Genomic DNA, 17,213 nt, shown 5'->3' with positions numbered 1-17,213 from the left:
ATGAGACCTAATGGCATTGGATTCTTTATAGCTGGAGAGATTAAGATGTAATTGGTTTACAGCAATAAAATCCTTGTTCTGTAATGTTAACGTCTCGGCCCATTCACCCTGCTCTGCCCCCAGGCTGCTTGCTGCAGTACTTGCTAATCATTACGTACAATACACACATTAAAGCTGCAGCTTTTTGTTCTTTAAGACATAAAAGATTAGGAGCAAGAACAAAATTCTCGTTGGTTAGCTAATAGACGCATCCCCAAGACACAGGTTAATAGATTGTCTACATATACAGGGAGTGCAGAATTATTAGGCAAATGAGTATTTTGACCACATCATCCTCTTTAGGCATGTTGTCTTACTCCAAGCTGTATAGGCTCGAAAGCCTACTACCAATTAAGCATATTAGGTGATGTGCATCTCTGTAATGAGAAGGGGTGTGGTCTAATGACATCAACACCCTATATCAGGTGTGCATAATTATTAGGCATCTTCCTTTCCTTTGGCAAAATGGGTCAAAAGAAGGACTTGACAGGCTCAGAAAAGTCAAAAATAGTGAGATATCTTGCAGAGGGATGCAGCACTCTTAAAATTGCAAAGCTTCTGAAGCGTGATCATCGAACAATCAAGCGTTTCATTCAAAATAGTCAACAGGGTCGCAAGAAGCGTGTGGAGAAACCAAGGCGCAAAATAACTGCCCATGAACTGAGAAAAGTCAAGCGTGCAGCTGCCAAGATGCCACTTGCCACCAGTTTGGCCATATTTCAGAGTTGCAACATCACTGGAGTGCCCAAAAGCACAAGGTGTGCAATACTCAGAGACATGGCCAAGGTAAGAAAGGCTGAAAGACGACCACCACTGAACAAGACACACAAGCTGAAACGTCAAGACTGGGCCAAGAAATATCTCAAGACTGATTTTTCTAAGGTTTTATGGACTGATGAAATGAGAGTGAGTCTTGATGGGCCAGATGGATGGGCCCGTGGCTGGATTGGTAAAGGGCAGAGAGCTCCAGTCCGACTCAGACGCCAGCAAGGTGGAGGTGGAGTACTGGTTTGGGCTGGTATCATCAAAGATGAGCTTGTGGGGCCTTTTCGGGTTGAGGATGGAGTCAAGCTCAACTCCCAGTCCTACTGCCAGTTTCTGGAAGACACCTTCTTCAAGCAGTGGTACAGGAAGAAGTCTGCATCCTTCAAGAAAAACAGGATTTTCATGCAGGACAATGCTCCATCACACGCGTCCAAGTACTCCACAGCGTGGCTGTCAAGAAAGGGTATAAAAGAAGAAAATCTAATGACATGGCCTCCTTGTTCACCTGATCTGAACCCCATTGAGAACCTGTGGTCCATCATCAAATGTGAGATTTACAAGGAGGGAAAACAGTACACCTCTCTGAACAGTGTCTGGGAGGCTGTGGTTGCTGCTGCACGCAATGTTGATGGTGAACAGATCAAAACACTGACAGAATCCATGGATGGCAGGCTTTTGAGTGTCCTTGCAAAGAAAGGTGGCTATATTGGTCACTGATTTGTTTTTGTTATGTTTTTGAATGTCAGAAATGTATATTTGTGAATGTTGAGATGTTATATTGGTTTCACTGGTAAAAATAAATAATTGAAATGGGTATATATTTGTTTTTTGTTAAGTTGCCTAATAATTATGCACAGTAATAGTCACCTGCACACACAGATATCCCCCTAAAATGGCTATAACTAAAAACAAACTAAAAACTACTTCCAAAAATATTCAGCTTTGATATTAATGAGTTTTTTGGGTTCATTGAGAACATGGTTGTTGTTCAATAATAAAATTAATCCTCAAAAATACAACTTGCCTAATAATTCTGCAATCCCTGTATGTTGTTACAACACCGACATAGTCTCTTGTATTATTTTATTTGATAACATGTTTTACTCATGGACACAAATGGGTATTTTAAATGTTCATTTTTTTAGGTGCATTTATTACAAGCAGAATTTGACTGATTTGACTTCAGATAACAACAGAAGTATTACCTATCACCTTTTAGGATTTAATAAATTGGATATAGCTCTGTCTGATTGTTCTGGAGAGCCATTTCCAAATGTAGTCAGATCCTCATTAAAGGGAAAATCTAAGCAACAAGAGTGTTTTCTCGCCAGGTTTTGTCAAACCATTAAAAAAAAAAAAAAAATTTTTAGCAGATAAAAACCAGGGTTCTTCCAAATTCCAAAGCCTGGCCCCATTCTTGTCCTCAGGACATCATCGTACATCATAATCCATACAAACCCATACAAATTTCAGTGGTTATGATAGGCTGCAAGACATAGATGGCCTCTTTCTTCATAGGGTACCACAAGAATTATCTGGCCTACGATATGGGGTGCAACATTCAAAATATTCAAATACAGAACCTCCAACTGTTGGCAAACGTTAACACTCAGGAACTTAGCCAGTCAAAGCCATAACAAGTAATTGGCATGGATTGATGGGAGTTGCATTTGGTGAACAGATGGAGATGAGTTATTTGAGGGAGGGGGACACACACAATAAAATCCCCGCTATAACCCTTAGAGCAGGAAGCCGGGACTATAGGAAATCACAGGTAAGCAAATATTGGCTTACACTCTGTCCTTGACCCTTTAAGTGTCTGATAAGTATCACATCAAGGTAGTCAAAGGTTGAGAGAAATACATCAAGCACGGAACATATAGGAGTAAGTCTACCAGCGTTCCTTTTTGTAGTAAACATGAAAATAGCTCTGTGCTTCCAGATATAATCAGTCAGCACCAACAGCTAAAGCTGTTATTGCACAAATGATGAATATTTTCCACATTAACTGATGAGTTTTTAAAGGATAGGTGGAGTAATGGAACGTTGCTTCCTTTACAGTCCTCAGGCAGGGAATTTGAGCGTCTGGTTGATCCTCGAGACGTACAGTTAACAATCTGTTATAAATCCCTGATACACTAAGGGTCAATGCAGTGAACGATCCGATGTGTAACTAGTCAGTGCATTGAGAGCAGTACACAACAGAATAGCCAAATCAAAACCAAAGAAGAAAAAAAAAAGGATGCACAAACCAGACACAGCCGGAAATCCAGAATTTATTGCTCCAATATAAAAGTGATCTTATTAAACTCATGATTAAGTGTTCTGTGCAACACGACACGCGTAAAGTGAGGTCAATGTAAACCGATCTTGTCTCTCTGCACGTGGAATAAAGTGTGTATTAAAAAAAAACCCACAAAAAACTTTTTTATATTGGAGCAATAATGTATGTATTTTTGGTTTGGATTTGTATATTTATTGGGCCTCAGTGGAGAGCACAAGTTCTTGGATAACTGCATTCGCTCTCCGTTAATGTGGAGCTACCAGTTGGTTTAATTTTTTATGATAGAATAGCAGTTAAGGGCATAAGTAACGAATAGCGATAGTAGGGCTGGAATCATTTAAATATGAGTTATGTATATTACAAAGCTGTGCACGTGGCTCACTTTATTTAAATGGGGATAAACTCATAAGATAGTACAATAAGAGATTTAAAGGAACGCTATAGTGCCAGGAATACAAACGTGTAGTCTATGGTTTTGAAAGTATAGTTTAGGTTACCGTACCACCTGTCGGAAGAGTAAAAGGTGTTTTTACTCACTTTATTTACAGTTACATGCTGGTATCGTCGCAGCTGGCTCTGCCCCGCTCTGTCTCCTTGGCTGAGATTGTCAACTTTGATGATCTCATCCAAGCCAATGGATAGCATTGGGAGGCTATTGAGCATGCGCTGCAAAATGCTGTGATGCGACAATCCACATCTTCTCGCAGAGATGCATTGAATCGATGCATCTCTTTAGGAAACACTTGGAGTTTCGTTGCAGAGCGTGGAGATACTGAACATGCCACTCTAAGTGACTGCCACTAGAGGTGTTACTAGCCAGCAAAGTAAACACAGCCTTTTCTTTGAAAAAGTAGTGTTTGCATAAAAAAGCCTGCAGAGACATGCTATAGACACCAGAATAACTACATTAAGCTGTAGCTGTTCTGGTAACTATAGTGTAACTTTAAACGTTCCGTTTAATATAAAGCTGAGTTTAAGTGAGAGGTTTCACAGACTGGTGGGTTGGGAGTGAATCTTACTTGCTACCTCTGTATTATACTATCCTTCCTTTTATACAGTTGTATTCTCCAAACAGAGTCATAATGAATTAAAATACTGTCCCTTTAATAATGACCTGAGTTTAGGAGAGAGATTGACTATGAGGTCTTCTAGTTTTATACACAGATCAAGTTGTACGTTTGTATATCACTGTTCTTCACTTTATCCAGAGATGCATTCTACAAGCCAGTATTTAATGACAATACTGAGCATGTCTCAGTCTGTTTTGTCGTTCTGCCCTCGTCTGTTTGCTTGTTTTTCCTCCTAATCCTAACAAGGCATATTGAAACCTTCCCGTGCCATATTGAGCTGTTTGGAAGCATTCAAGAGCTTAATCTTCTCAATACAGATACAGTGGCAGATGTCAGTTCAGTAAACACTGTATAATCACTGGTGTTAAAGCAATCTGTGCTCCTCAGTCTAGTGCGTTTCTTCGTTTCCTACGCTTTGATCCTTTGAAGCAGGGGGTAACTCAAGGTAGTTTACTTTTCTATATCTGAGAGAGTGTTTTTTTTTTTTAGCTGTTTTCGTATTTGATCCTAGGTGGAAATGGTCAATTTATCAGTCTGCTTATCAATGTTTAAAAGAAAACATTAAATATTATGTAGATGATGAGGTCAGGCAAAAATTGCAATACTTATACGTCCAAAGTTCTGGCAGAATTACCTGCAAATTAATGAATTGAGCTCCTTCAACTGATGCAAAGCAGTAAAAGATGACTGGTCGTGTGTTCACTTCCTGTATCACACAGCGGGCTCGAGATAATAATGAATTTAAAACAATCCAAAAAATATTCTCTCCATTGACTGCCTCCTCATTTGCATTAAAGCCACAGGATTTCCAGTATGTGCAGTAAAGTCGACAGGAAAAAGGAAGTAGCCATTTTTGATCCTCTCTTTGTATTCAATGAAAGAGTTGCTTAAGCCTAATTCAGATATCATTATATTAATTAAAAGTTATACGGCACATGGCAGACCTGGTTCCGAATGGCATAATTCATGGAAAACAAGACGTACAGAACTATATAGGCATGCTAACAGAATCAGAGCATCACTCGTCACTTCTGTAATTAAGCTTCTTGTGATTACATCCTCCATATGCAGGTGTGGGTGGGAAGAGCGAAGATTACAGGAAATACGTTTTTTTTTCCTTTTTTTTTTTTTTCTCCTTTCTTTATTTACATACACTAGTATGCATAAAAATAATAATTCCAAAATTTGCTGTATATTGAGGAACCTTGTGAAAATAAAATGCATACATTTCTAATTCTAATTTCTAGAATACAAGCTTATGGGACCTTCTAATTTGCAGTTTGACTCTCAGGCACCATATATATAATCATTCTTTAGCAATAACCCCTTTTAGAAAAAGTCCGTCCACTTACGCAGGCCCTCATTTGTCCAGCTTAATTTTCATGCTGCAAATAGCAAAGATTTCCAGTGCTCGAAGCTTAACTTTCTCTTTGTCTCTCTTTTAAGTGACAGTAACCGTTCTTTAACAAATCCACAATCATGCTGCATCAGTATTTTTAACTTCTCTTCTAGCCAGCCATTATATTCATTACTTCTCTTTTCTCTTCTGAAGTTTTAAGTCACCGCCTGTCTTGTCCATACGAGAGGCATTGACTTCAATCCTGAAAGGAACAGAGACTCATGCCCAGCTTCTACCTTGGTACACAAGTGCCAACTGTAATTTAGGATAAAGAAACACAAATTCTAAAAGAAGTCCAGTGCTAAAAAAACAACCCCCCCTCCCCCCTCCGGCTCCCCCTCCAAATAAAAAAGCAAAGCCTAAAATATTTTCCTTGCCTTAAAATAAAAACTAAAGTTTGAAATATATTAAGGTGCCCAGAACATTCGTAACTACAATTTACATGTTGTTGGACATATTAATGCAGGGATGGCCAAGGCATAGATCACAAGCTGTTGCAGAACCACATATCCCAAGATTCTTTGCCAGTCTTGTGGTTGGCAGTGCAACATGAGTTGTAGATCTGCAACAGCCGGGGATCTACCTGTTGGCCACCTTTATATTTAGGATGTTAAATGGGGTTGTTAAATAGCACGCTCTTTTTACCCAGAGTTCTATTTTCCTGCATGGTGCTAGATTTTAGAGCTAATTACCCTGTGCCCTCCTGCTCCCTTGCTCCCCTGTTCACTGCATGGGCACCATAACCGGTGTTTGCACATCTTCTTCCCTTCTCTTTCTCTCCCCGTTGTTTTTTTCCCCTAACAAACACCCAGCCCACGTGTCTACTCATTGCGTGTTTTCTTTTCCTCTCCACTTTGTCCTACTCCACTGTCACCAAACTGTACTTTCTTTTCCTCCTTTTCTTCATTCTGTAATTTTTATTTATGTTTGTGTTCATTTATTTTACTGTTTGAGACCCATTTTATTTCTTCCTTCTACCTCCCTTCCCTGGCCTTTCTTGTTTTGTTCTTCATTAACTTGCCCACGCATGTAGCAGCCTGAGTGTAGGATCTGCAGAGGGAAGGACGAGTCTCGGTGGGAGAAGGTTGACAGTGACCATGATTTTGACCAAACCAACAGCTACAAGACGTACCAGCCTGAAGACAATGAGTCATACGCAGCTGAGGTAGGTGTCTGTATAAATATTTAATTTCCATATAAATGTTTTCTCAGGCTGTGTAAACATTTTGATCTTATGAGGTTAATCTCAGGAAATAAACCCATGTTCTTTAGTAGCCCACCTCGAACATTTGTTTTGTTGTCAAATGCTCTTTGATGAGCACCGATATGTATTTTATTTTACGTATATAAATTTGAATGAATGAAGTCATTATAATATAAATTAGTGTGTATAGTATAGTAAGTTGTAAGAATCGAAGTAAAACCCAAATAAGAGAACCCAACCGTGGAATGGTCACACTGTTGGAAGAGAAATGAAGCAAGAAGCTTCAGTAGAAGTTAAGTTAATGGATAAATATTGCTTTGCGCAACCAGTTAGCATCCATTTAGGTAAAAATACATTTTTTAATACCATCCTGTACTGAGTGACTTCCAGAAAATCAGAGAGTAATGATTTTGAAAAGCTTAATAAAATGATAAACTGTTACTGGTAGATGGCTTTGAGAGTAGGCCACTGTGTGCAGAGATTAGCAGGGACACAGAAAGGACAACGTGAAGTTTGCAAGATGTGCGATGAGCTTTAAAGAGGAATTTCGGCCTCATGTCTGTTGTGCAACGCATACTGATTGATTGACAGGAGCAGTATCTACATTTTGTGCAAGACTAGTAACGGTAGTGGGTTCTTTGGACAAGATACAAATAAACGTGTTAGTTCTGTTTTGTGATCACAAGACTAGGATAAAGTATATTGTTCTGTAAAAATGTTCAAAGTGATTGCTTTCTGCACTTTACAGTTGGTGCTATTACAGTGTCTTTCATAGAAAATAAAATGGCTCCTATCTTTCGCTATATTTGATAGCATTGTTTACATAACACAAACTCAAAGTTTGAATTTTTTTTTTTCAGTGCTGCTTAAAGGGACACTCTAAGCACCAAAACGTTAGCGCAACAAAGTGGTGTTGGTGTAAAGATCTGCAGTCTCTGCTTAGTACTCTGCCACTTAAGAGTTAAATCACTTTGTTTATGCAGCTCAAGCAATACCTCCCCAGGTTACGACTCACACAGCCTCTCTTCACAGTTCCTATATAGAGTCAGGGTTATTCACTCAAGTGCAATTTCAAAGTGAATTTGACGTGATTTCCAAATCCAAGGTTAAAATAGCTGAAATGAAAAGATTTTCTAAGTCAGCAATGCTTCCAGTTCTGCTACTTTGGCCTCAAATGTGCAATTTATTTAAAAGATCACGTTGGACTCTTACATTAACGAGTCACAGTCATGTGAGGTGTACCCTGGGGCTGCAGCAACAGAAACTAAAGTGAATTGAGCAGTGAGACTGCAGTGGCATGATCTATACCCTAAAATGTCTTCATTAAAGGCACACTATAGTGTCAGAAATACAAACATGTATTCCTGACCCTATAGTGCTGGACTGGCTATTTAGGTACCCGGCCCCTTTCTTTGTGGGGTGAAAAAATATTTGACTTACCTTTTCTCCACTGCCGCACCACTCACGCCACGGCTAGCCCGCCTTCATGGCTGAGATCATCAATCTTGATCTCAGCCAATCCAATTATTTCCCAAACAAAAGCATTGGGAGCCTATTGCGCCTGCAAGGCAAAAAAAGCCACGCTGTGCCATCAGCAACTCCTCATCCAGTGCTCCAGATTAGGAATTAGGAAGCACGTCTAGTGGATGCCTGAGTAACTGCTAGTAGAGGTGTTATTAGGCAGTAAGGTAAGCACTACCTTGTCTCTACAAAAAAAAAAAAACGCATTTACATTGCTGAGCCTGCAGGGATATAAGCTGTAGTGGTTTTGGTGACTATAGTGTATTTAACCTAAAGTTGTTTTGGTGCTTGGGGTATCCCATTCAGTTTATCAATGTGCTGTACAAACATACATGCTCACAAATGTCTATAACTATACATGCTATTAGAGGTAGAGAAATTAAGTTTACAGAGTAACACAAATGCAAGATTAAATAAAGCCTGTTGACAGACCTACAAGAAATTTGTGTATATACTTTAAATAATACTTCCAAATATACGTCTCCTCTTTTCTTGCTAGTGATCCAGTAGACTGTTTTTGTTACTACGCAGTGTATGCACATGAGGGTACTGGTAACATTGAACAGAACACTCTTCAATAACATCTATTGCTTCCCTACTGCATAATGCTAGTCTACGATGCTAGACTGCCTAGCAACCTTTCCATAGTTGCCTAGCAACTCTATTTCCATTCTATTTTCTACTGACTGTGTGGACCAATCTGATATGCAGGGCAGCATTTTTTATTAACTCATCGACAGCCAGTGGCTTCAAAATTCAAAGATAGCAAAGCTATGTACTTTTACATTTATATATATATATATATATCTATATATATATATATATATATATATATATATATATATATATATAAACAAAACCTTTTTTATATATAAAACTCTTCATTTAAGGATCCAATAAAATTTTACATTTTCCTATCTTCTTTTTTTTTCTTAAGCAGTTTTGCTTGATAGGGGTTGACTGAAATCTTATTCCATACTTCAGATTGCTGATGAGATCGGATTCAGAATGTCACGTTGTGAGGGCAATTATGACACATTCTCTAAAAGACAAATGTATTTTATAGTGTGGGGTAGTTAATGCCCCATGTTATACTGTATTGTGGATTAAGAACCCTACAGTGAACAATTACATTACTAGTTACATTAAATACTACATGAAAGGGGAAAGCGTATACAATTGTTATTGTGCAATATAGCACAGATTAACATATATATTATAACAGATTGTAAACAATACTAAATAAATAATCAATTCCAGTAGTAACTAGTCTGCATTTAATACACACTAGCATCCAGATATTAGCCTGTGGGCCATGTGAGTCTAGTAGATTATAGATATCATGTGTTCAGATATAATTTACTGCTAATGGCATATATATATATATATATATATATATATATATATATTTACCAGGGATATATTGCTATAGTTAATGACATTTTAAGTCTACAGTGTTCTTAATACATTGTGAAATAAATCTGACGATCTTTCTCTAGATCTCCAACTGATTAGCTGATGGAAAAATCAGGCTAGAGCTGCCCCCCATATTTGAAAAGCATTTTTTCTGTACATTTCACAATCATTTCTGGTTCTCCTATTATTAACTTATCGAGTGATGGATAGTTTTCAGAAACCCATACACAATATCCCTGTACAGTACAGAGTAGTCCTGGCAGTGTGCAACCTCATTAAAGCATTACTCCAATCATCACAACATCATCAGCTGACCACTCTCTGGCAATGAGTGCACTCTGCAGCAGAAGTTTTGGAGAAATATGCACAGAATTGACATTAACCATCTTGTAACTTTCATGCTGGGTTATGATGCCCAAATCACACTGCCGGAAGTGGAGGTACACCCTTGGCAGCCGAGGGGTTACACTCTGTGTGTGCAACGTTTCATTGCCAAACACTGCACATATAATCTCCAGGGACCATAGCCACTTTAAATCACCATGATCATGTTGCTCGGAGTAATGAAAAGAAAAAAACCTCAAGGACATTTGTTTTACAAGTTAAGAGAATATAAATGTGGCTTCTGTTAATTTGTGCTAGTAGTTTAATCCATGGTTTTCAAAAATGAAGCTATTTGCAGTCAAGAATGCGACATGCATGTGATTGCTGTACATCTCTCTTTAACAATTAACCTACAAAAGAGCTGTCTATAATATATTTTCTCCTTGGCAGACATCACACAAAACAAATCTTAAGTGTCCCCTTAATTACAGTACAGCTTGTTAAAACTGCTCTTTGCAGGACTTAAGCTATTGGACAGAAAGAGGGTTGACATTTAAAATGGCATGGGATTGATATGTGATTGATATTTGGATTCATATGTGTATTTGGATGTTTTAGAAACATTCAACCAATTGATTTGTGAGACTATAAAGTAACTACATCACCTGAGCTCATGCAAAACCATGTAATGTAGCGTAAAATCTATTCTTTTTTTCTTCTCATGCAGATTAAAGATTTGCAGTCTGTTCTGTCTGAAGCCAATGAGACCATGCAAGGGCTTCAGGAACAACTATCCCAAGAGAGGCAGCTCCGAAAGGAAGCAGAGGAGTCTTACAACCAGAAGATTGCCCAGGTTAGTGTGCTGGAGCAGGCACGAGTGGTCTCCTTACAGACAATTGACATTGAGAAAAATTCGCTGTTAATTTTTTTTTTTTCTCCAGCCAGGAATTTGTTTTTATCTATCGATCAATTTATAGATATATATGGATAACCAGTGTAATTGTATCATTATTGCAGCTAAAAGATGATCAACAGAAGCTACTTCTAAGGCGTGAGTTTGAGCTCCAAAGTCTGGGCCTGGAGAGACGGCTGGAGCAGAAGTTTTGGAGCCAGGAGAAGAATGTTCTTGTCCAAGAGACCCACCAGTTTAAGCAAAGCTTCTTACTGCTCTTTATGAAGCTCAAGTGGTTCCTGCAGCGCTGGAGAAACGGCAAAATCCCACAAAATGGAGGAGAGGACTTTCTGGAGGTAAAAGTTAGTCTAAACTGCCATGCAGTAAAAGCAAAATAAGTTGGCCAAAAAACGCATATGCGGTTAGCATGGACCTTTTGACCCTGACATGGCACAGCTGAGACATTTATTAAAATGAGCCACTTGCTGCGCCCAAACTTACTTGTTTATTTTTCATTTACAAGAAAAAAAGTACAGTTTGGGTTTTTAAACTTCTATTTTGCTTTCGTGTGAATTCTTGGAGTATAAAGTGAATTCAAAATTAATTTGACATTGATTGCCAAAAATAAGCCAAACAAGTTCAAAAGTCTGTCTTGTTTGGCCCAAAACGTGAAATTAATTTAAAATTCCTGGCAGTTTATATTTTAGTATAAACCTTGCAAGAGGAGAGAAGTCAATAATAATAATAATATCTTTGCTGCATCATAAGAAAATGTAAAAAAAAAAAAAAAAGTTCCAGAATTTTACAGGTCATTTTTAGAATTTCAAAGCCTGTTTATTGCGTACAGAGTGATTTATCTGCTTCCTAATTCCAGGGGGTAAAATGTTGTCTGTATGTGTTTTGGTTTACATACCTAAACATCCTTCTAATTATGTTTATATTATAAGATCAGATTCCAAGCTCTCTTTGTACCTTGAGGGCATATTGGAAGGCTGTATAGAGCACACGACTCAGCCCCTTCAATTCATGTACTTCCAGAGGCAATAAAAAAAATTAACTGATTGAAAAAAGAACACAGAACGAAAATCTTGATATATCGGCTACAATTACATTGTCCTATTACCGTTCCCTTTAAATCTACCCAGCTGTCCAGTTACAAATTGCTTTTATTAAACGTATTTATCATCATTGAATAAAATGCCTGACAGTTTGATTCTCAAATTTAATTTTACACCCACGTGTTCTGCCAGACTTCCTCTAAATTGGGTTTGTCTATCTGCACTAAAACTAGTTTGAGAATATGTTTAAAATTACATTTGAAAATATATATACGTCTCCCTGTAGTGGTCGACTGAGTACAGTGGAATTTATCCTCTAAAACAGGAATGGAGAATTGATGGGTGGATTGCAAATGTAATCTAAAATGGCAAAAAAAATAGGGCTGTAGAAATGTTCAAATAGTTTTTTTTAAAATTTGCAATTCCATGTTCAATGCAGAGGTCCTTCTTTATTAAATAAACTAATGTGTAGCAGTCAAGTCAACAACTCCTTATAGCAGGCTTCCCCAAACTCCGGCCCTGCACGTGTTGCTGAACTACAACTCCCATGATTCTCATCCTATCTATTTCATTCATAGAATCATGGGAGTTGTAGTTCAGCAACATCTGGAGGGCCGGAGTTTGGGGAAGCCTGCCGTATAGGCTGTTTGTTACATAATATGATTGGAATTTTGTATATCGAAAGATAGGTGTATGGAGGTGAGCACAATTTGCAAGGTAATCAAAGTTCCAACTACACGTAGGATATTACTTTACGTGTGCTGTAGGTCACTGCTTGTTGGGGTTTAGTGACTGTCATTTGTATGCTTTGGACGTGTGATACTAGTGGCCTTTTTGAGTCTCCAAATTGCAAGAAGATACACGAACTTCAGTAATGAGATAAGTCGCACAAATACTGCCGCTGATAATCTAGGCTTCTTTTATCTGCTGGGTGACTCAATAGATGTATTGTCGACTTGCTCCCTCAATGGGGCTGGTTTCTACTGGTAATGTGGAAATGTAAAAGCGGCTTCCTGTTCTCAGAATGTTAAGCTTCATACGACCTACAATAAGAAACTGAAGGAGTGTTGTCCCCATTTTGTATTGACGTGTGTTGGAATCTTGAAATACCTCAAAGCAAACCCAAACCTTTTCAGCAAAAACCTTAATTAACATTTATGGCGTGCGTCCCTAATTGATTGTGAGATGTTTAATTTGCCAGTTCGAGATGTCTCACGGGCGTTCTACACTATGGTCATTGTTATGATTAAATCGGTAAATAATCAAGACAGCCATGGTGTACTCTCTTTTAAAACTGGCCCTGGGCTCGCTACGGGTTGCCGAGAGGGTTAAAAATGCTTTAGCACGCAGTCTTTTATTTATATTTTTTGAATGTTTTTTTTAATTATCAGTTCTAATTTCCGTGTATCCCAAGAAGACATGACTTCCAGTTAAAACTTAATTAGTTTAAATACCCTGGGAAGATAAATAATTAAAGCTCCAATAGATAATAATTATTATGAGCCCCTTGGTTTTACGATTGCCTTTGTGTTTGGTAGTATGTCTACCAATGAAAACCGTAACAATCAAAATATGAGGCTGTTCCTAGTGTGTCCAGTGCATTTATTTGGTGCTTATTTATTTAGTTATTTTTTGTATTGATTTTGCAGCTTTTACATTTTGTCACTGTCACATTACCTTTTTTTGAATGACAATACTGCATTGTCACATTCAGTGCCTTATAAGCCATAACACTGAATTGGTCATGTACTAAGGTCTATTCACCAATGTTACGAAAATCTTGCAAATTCCCATCTTGGGCTATTTCTATCTGGGTATTATTATCTGAAACCATAAAAGGATCAACGTGGGCCATTAGCGGCGAGAAAACCGACTTATCTGTTATTATTGTTTTAAGCATAGCACAGACTTAGTGTGGTACAGTGGGAATATAAAACCAAAAATAAATGAGAAACAAGGGTGAAAAGAAACACAAGATTAGCGAGGACCCTGCTTCCGTGGAGCCCAGTAAGTTTAATCCACAAAGCGTGGCATTCCTTGCTTGACGAGATTACGTGATAGTTCCCTCCTTGGTTCCATTGATATCGAGCATACTTTGGGAAACGTGACAGCCGAACATTAAGCATCACGTGGTTCTGAGTTATCACAGGGATTTCTTGTAGCTGAGCTAGAAATATTGCTTTGTTAAATGTGATGGAATTAGTTTTTTACGCTGTCGTAAAGTAGGCTGGTGTATGTCCTTTTAAATGGTACAGTGTACAGTATATCCCCGTATGCAAACTTTTTTATGTTTTTGTTTTATCTAGGTATTTTTCATGTCCCTATTTATACAGTATTGAATAAACTGTAAATCGTATGGTGGAAATATGTGTCTTATGGTATTTTTCTGTAGGTGTAGGATTCTTGTTGTGGTACTGTATACAATTTTAGCATTGTAGCATTGTGTGAGTGTACAGTATGTGTACATTGTGTGGCATTCTGTACATGTATTATAGGATTATACGGGGTACAATACATGTATTGTAGGATTATTGTGACATGTTCATTCAGTTTGGTCTATTTGTAGGGTTAATATTGTGGTGTACAACATGCATTGTAGGATTGTGTAATGTACAGTACGTGCATCATTGGATGGTGCAATGTACAGTACATGTGTTTTAGGATGGTGCAATGTACAATACATGCATTGTAGGATGGTGTAACGTACAGTACATGACATGCCTTGTAGAATTATTGTGTAATGTACAGTACATGCCTTGTAGAATTATTGTGTAATGTACAGTACATGCCTTGTAGAATTATTGTGTAATGTACAGTACATGCATTGTAGGATGGTGTAACGTACAGTACATGCCTTGTAGAATTATTGTGTAATGTACAGTACACGCATTGTAGGATGGTGTAACGTACAGTATATGCCTTGTAGAATTATTGTGTAATGTACAGTACGTGTTGTAGGATGGTGTAATGTACAGTACATGTGTTGGATGTGTAATGTACAGTACGTGCGTTGTAGGATGGTGTAATGTACAGTACATGTGTTGGATGTGTAATGTACAGTACATGTGTTGGATGTGTAATGTACAGTACGTGCGTTGTAGGATGGTGTAATGTACAGTACATGTGTTGGATGTGTAATGTACAGTACGTGCGTTGTAGGATGGTGTAATGTACAGTACATGTGTTGGATGTGTAATGTACAGTACGTGCGTTGTAGGATTGTGTAATGTACAGTACGTGCGTTGTAGGATGGTGTAATGTACAGTACATGCCTTGTAGAATTATTGTGTAATGTAAAGTATATGCGGTCTATGGTACATTGTATGATTACTGGTGTTGTGCAGTGCATTGTTACATGGTAGGAATACATGTGGTACACAGTGGATATACATTTTGTCTAGGATTCTATTGTTAAGATGGTATGCAGTATACAAGCAGTGCAGGATTATGTTTATGCAGAAACTGATAATAATGTGACGTTAAGATGCTGTGGGCTAATGACCCATCATTTATCGCTGGGAATAATCCTGTTCAGAAGCATTGGTTGCCATGTACACACCGATTTATGAGTACATGAAGACTCTGCCTGCTTTCTTATCAGTCACATGGGACATCACACACAATCCATTACTTTGCAGTCGAGTTCGAGTGATGTCTGTATAAGCTGAGCTGCCTTACTAAAGCAGGCATTTCTGGCATACTGTGGGGAGAATATAGCTCTGCATAGCGTGTCCGCCCCAAGCATTGCATTTCTGGTTGTGATAGCAGCTGTTCTGGATAAAGCTCAGCATGTGACGAACTCCTCAGATCTGCCCAGCAGCTCCAGAAATGTATTAGAGACTAATGTGGATTAGAAGGACAATGTGCGAGACTCGGCTGATTTATTCATTGCCTGGAGAATTATAAGGACAGGCAAGATGTGCTTCGAAGACCAAGTTACAGATACCAGCAAAGCAGACTAATTATATGAATATATAATATTTCAAGTCGAAACATGCATGATAAAACACGTTTAGTTTACCTTATTTTGAGATCACATGAAACTTTTGTTTTTTGTTTTTTTTATGCCTTAGTTTGTTCCACTTTTTTGTGCTAAATATGGCTAGAACAACTGACAGCAATGTTAGAGATTATCCACGTGACCTAATGACAATAACCTGTCTATGTATGTTACTATCAACATGGCGTAGCCGTAGGCGTCAATACATAGGGCCCCCACACAAGCATTTATGGGAGACACCCTTGCAAATGTGAATGGCTTGTCAAAATATTTTAGTGGTATAATGAGCTGACACACAAAAAAAACACAGGCCAATCTACATTTGAATACAAATTTTATTTCATTTTATTTAGAATTTTTTTTTACCAGGAAGGATATATTGAGATTTCTCTCGTTTTCAAATATGTTCTGGGTCCACAACATTCCATTGTTACAACAGGGTACAATAATATTAAATATGCAAAATGATATTAAAATACACATTTAACACAGAACCATGATTACAGGTACATGTATTGAGATGACAGAGATCTCTTAAATGATTTTAGACTGGAGAAAATTTTGATTGTGTCCGGGAGGTTACTCCATAATTGTGATGCTCTGTAGGAAAATGAGGATCTAGCCACTTTATTTTTGTATTGCAATATACTAAATAAAGTGATGATGCTGGATCAGAGGTTACAGGAGGTGGGAACAGCTGGAGAGAGTTTTTTTGGAGATGAGTACATCTTACATTATTCCAGCAGTGTATGCTTATTTAAAACCTTGCATTGCGCTTGGACATGCTGTATGGTTTAATAGTTATTATCTCCTCTTTTACAACATTGTATGTTCTGGCATGTTAGGACCTGAGAGCGTCACTGGCTAATAAGCTATGTTAGCAGATTGTGCACACATTCTCTCTACTGTTCTGATTTCAATAATAGAGTATTTTGGCATCTCTCCAATTTCCAATTTTAATTCTTTCAATTAATATTCCATTAACATTGATCTGCTTTCTCCGTTAGGTAAACAGTGTGAAAGAACTGTACATGCTGATTGAGGAGGAAGAGTTAAACACCCCGACCACTGACTACAAGATACCTGATGGAGAGCCCTGGCCGCAGAATATGGTTAGTTAATATGTATATTATGGGCATTTGTATAGGCATCAGGAAACATTCACTAAAGTGAGATTTGCAGTGAAATCAAAATAATCTAAAAAGCCAAACTGAACTGACTTATAGAATTTTCCCAATTCT

At 38.0% G+C, this 17,213-nt stretch overlaps 1 protein-coding gene across 2 annotated transcripts in view; it reads left to right on the top strand.

Annotated features, from left to right (window-relative positions):
• The window catches only part of MTCL2 (microtubule crosslinking factor 2), a 110,462-nt gene that overhangs the window by 70,482 nt on the left and 22,767 nt on the right, over positions 1 to 17,213 (top strand). Inside the window, exons 6-9 of one of the 2 annotated variants that reach the window (XM_063455777.1) lie at positions 6,594 to 6,722; positions 10,750 to 10,875; positions 11,040 to 11,270; positions 16,980 to 17,084. In XM_063455777.1, the coding sequence (XP_063311847.1) occupies positions 6,594 to 6,722; positions 10,750 to 10,875; positions 11,040 to 11,270; positions 16,980 to 17,084 (591 nt within the window). Of the gene's footprint in view, positions 1 to 6,590; positions 6,723 to 10,749; positions 10,876 to 11,039; positions 11,271 to 16,979; positions 17,085 to 17,213 lie in introns of both variants that reach the window. The other variant, XM_063455776.1, reaches the window with a different exon arrangement.

Source organism: Pelobates fuscus, chromosome 5, assembly GCF_036172605.1.
Source record: "Pelobates fuscus isolate aPelFus1 chromosome 5, aPelFus1.pri, whole genome shotgun sequence".
In the NCBI taxonomy this organism is placed as follows: domain Eukaryota; kingdom Metazoa; phylum Chordata; class Amphibia; order Anura; family Pelobatidae; genus Pelobates; species Pelobates fuscus.
Note: the sequence above shows the minus strand (reverse complement) of the source record. Positions and strands in the feature narration are given on the sequence as shown.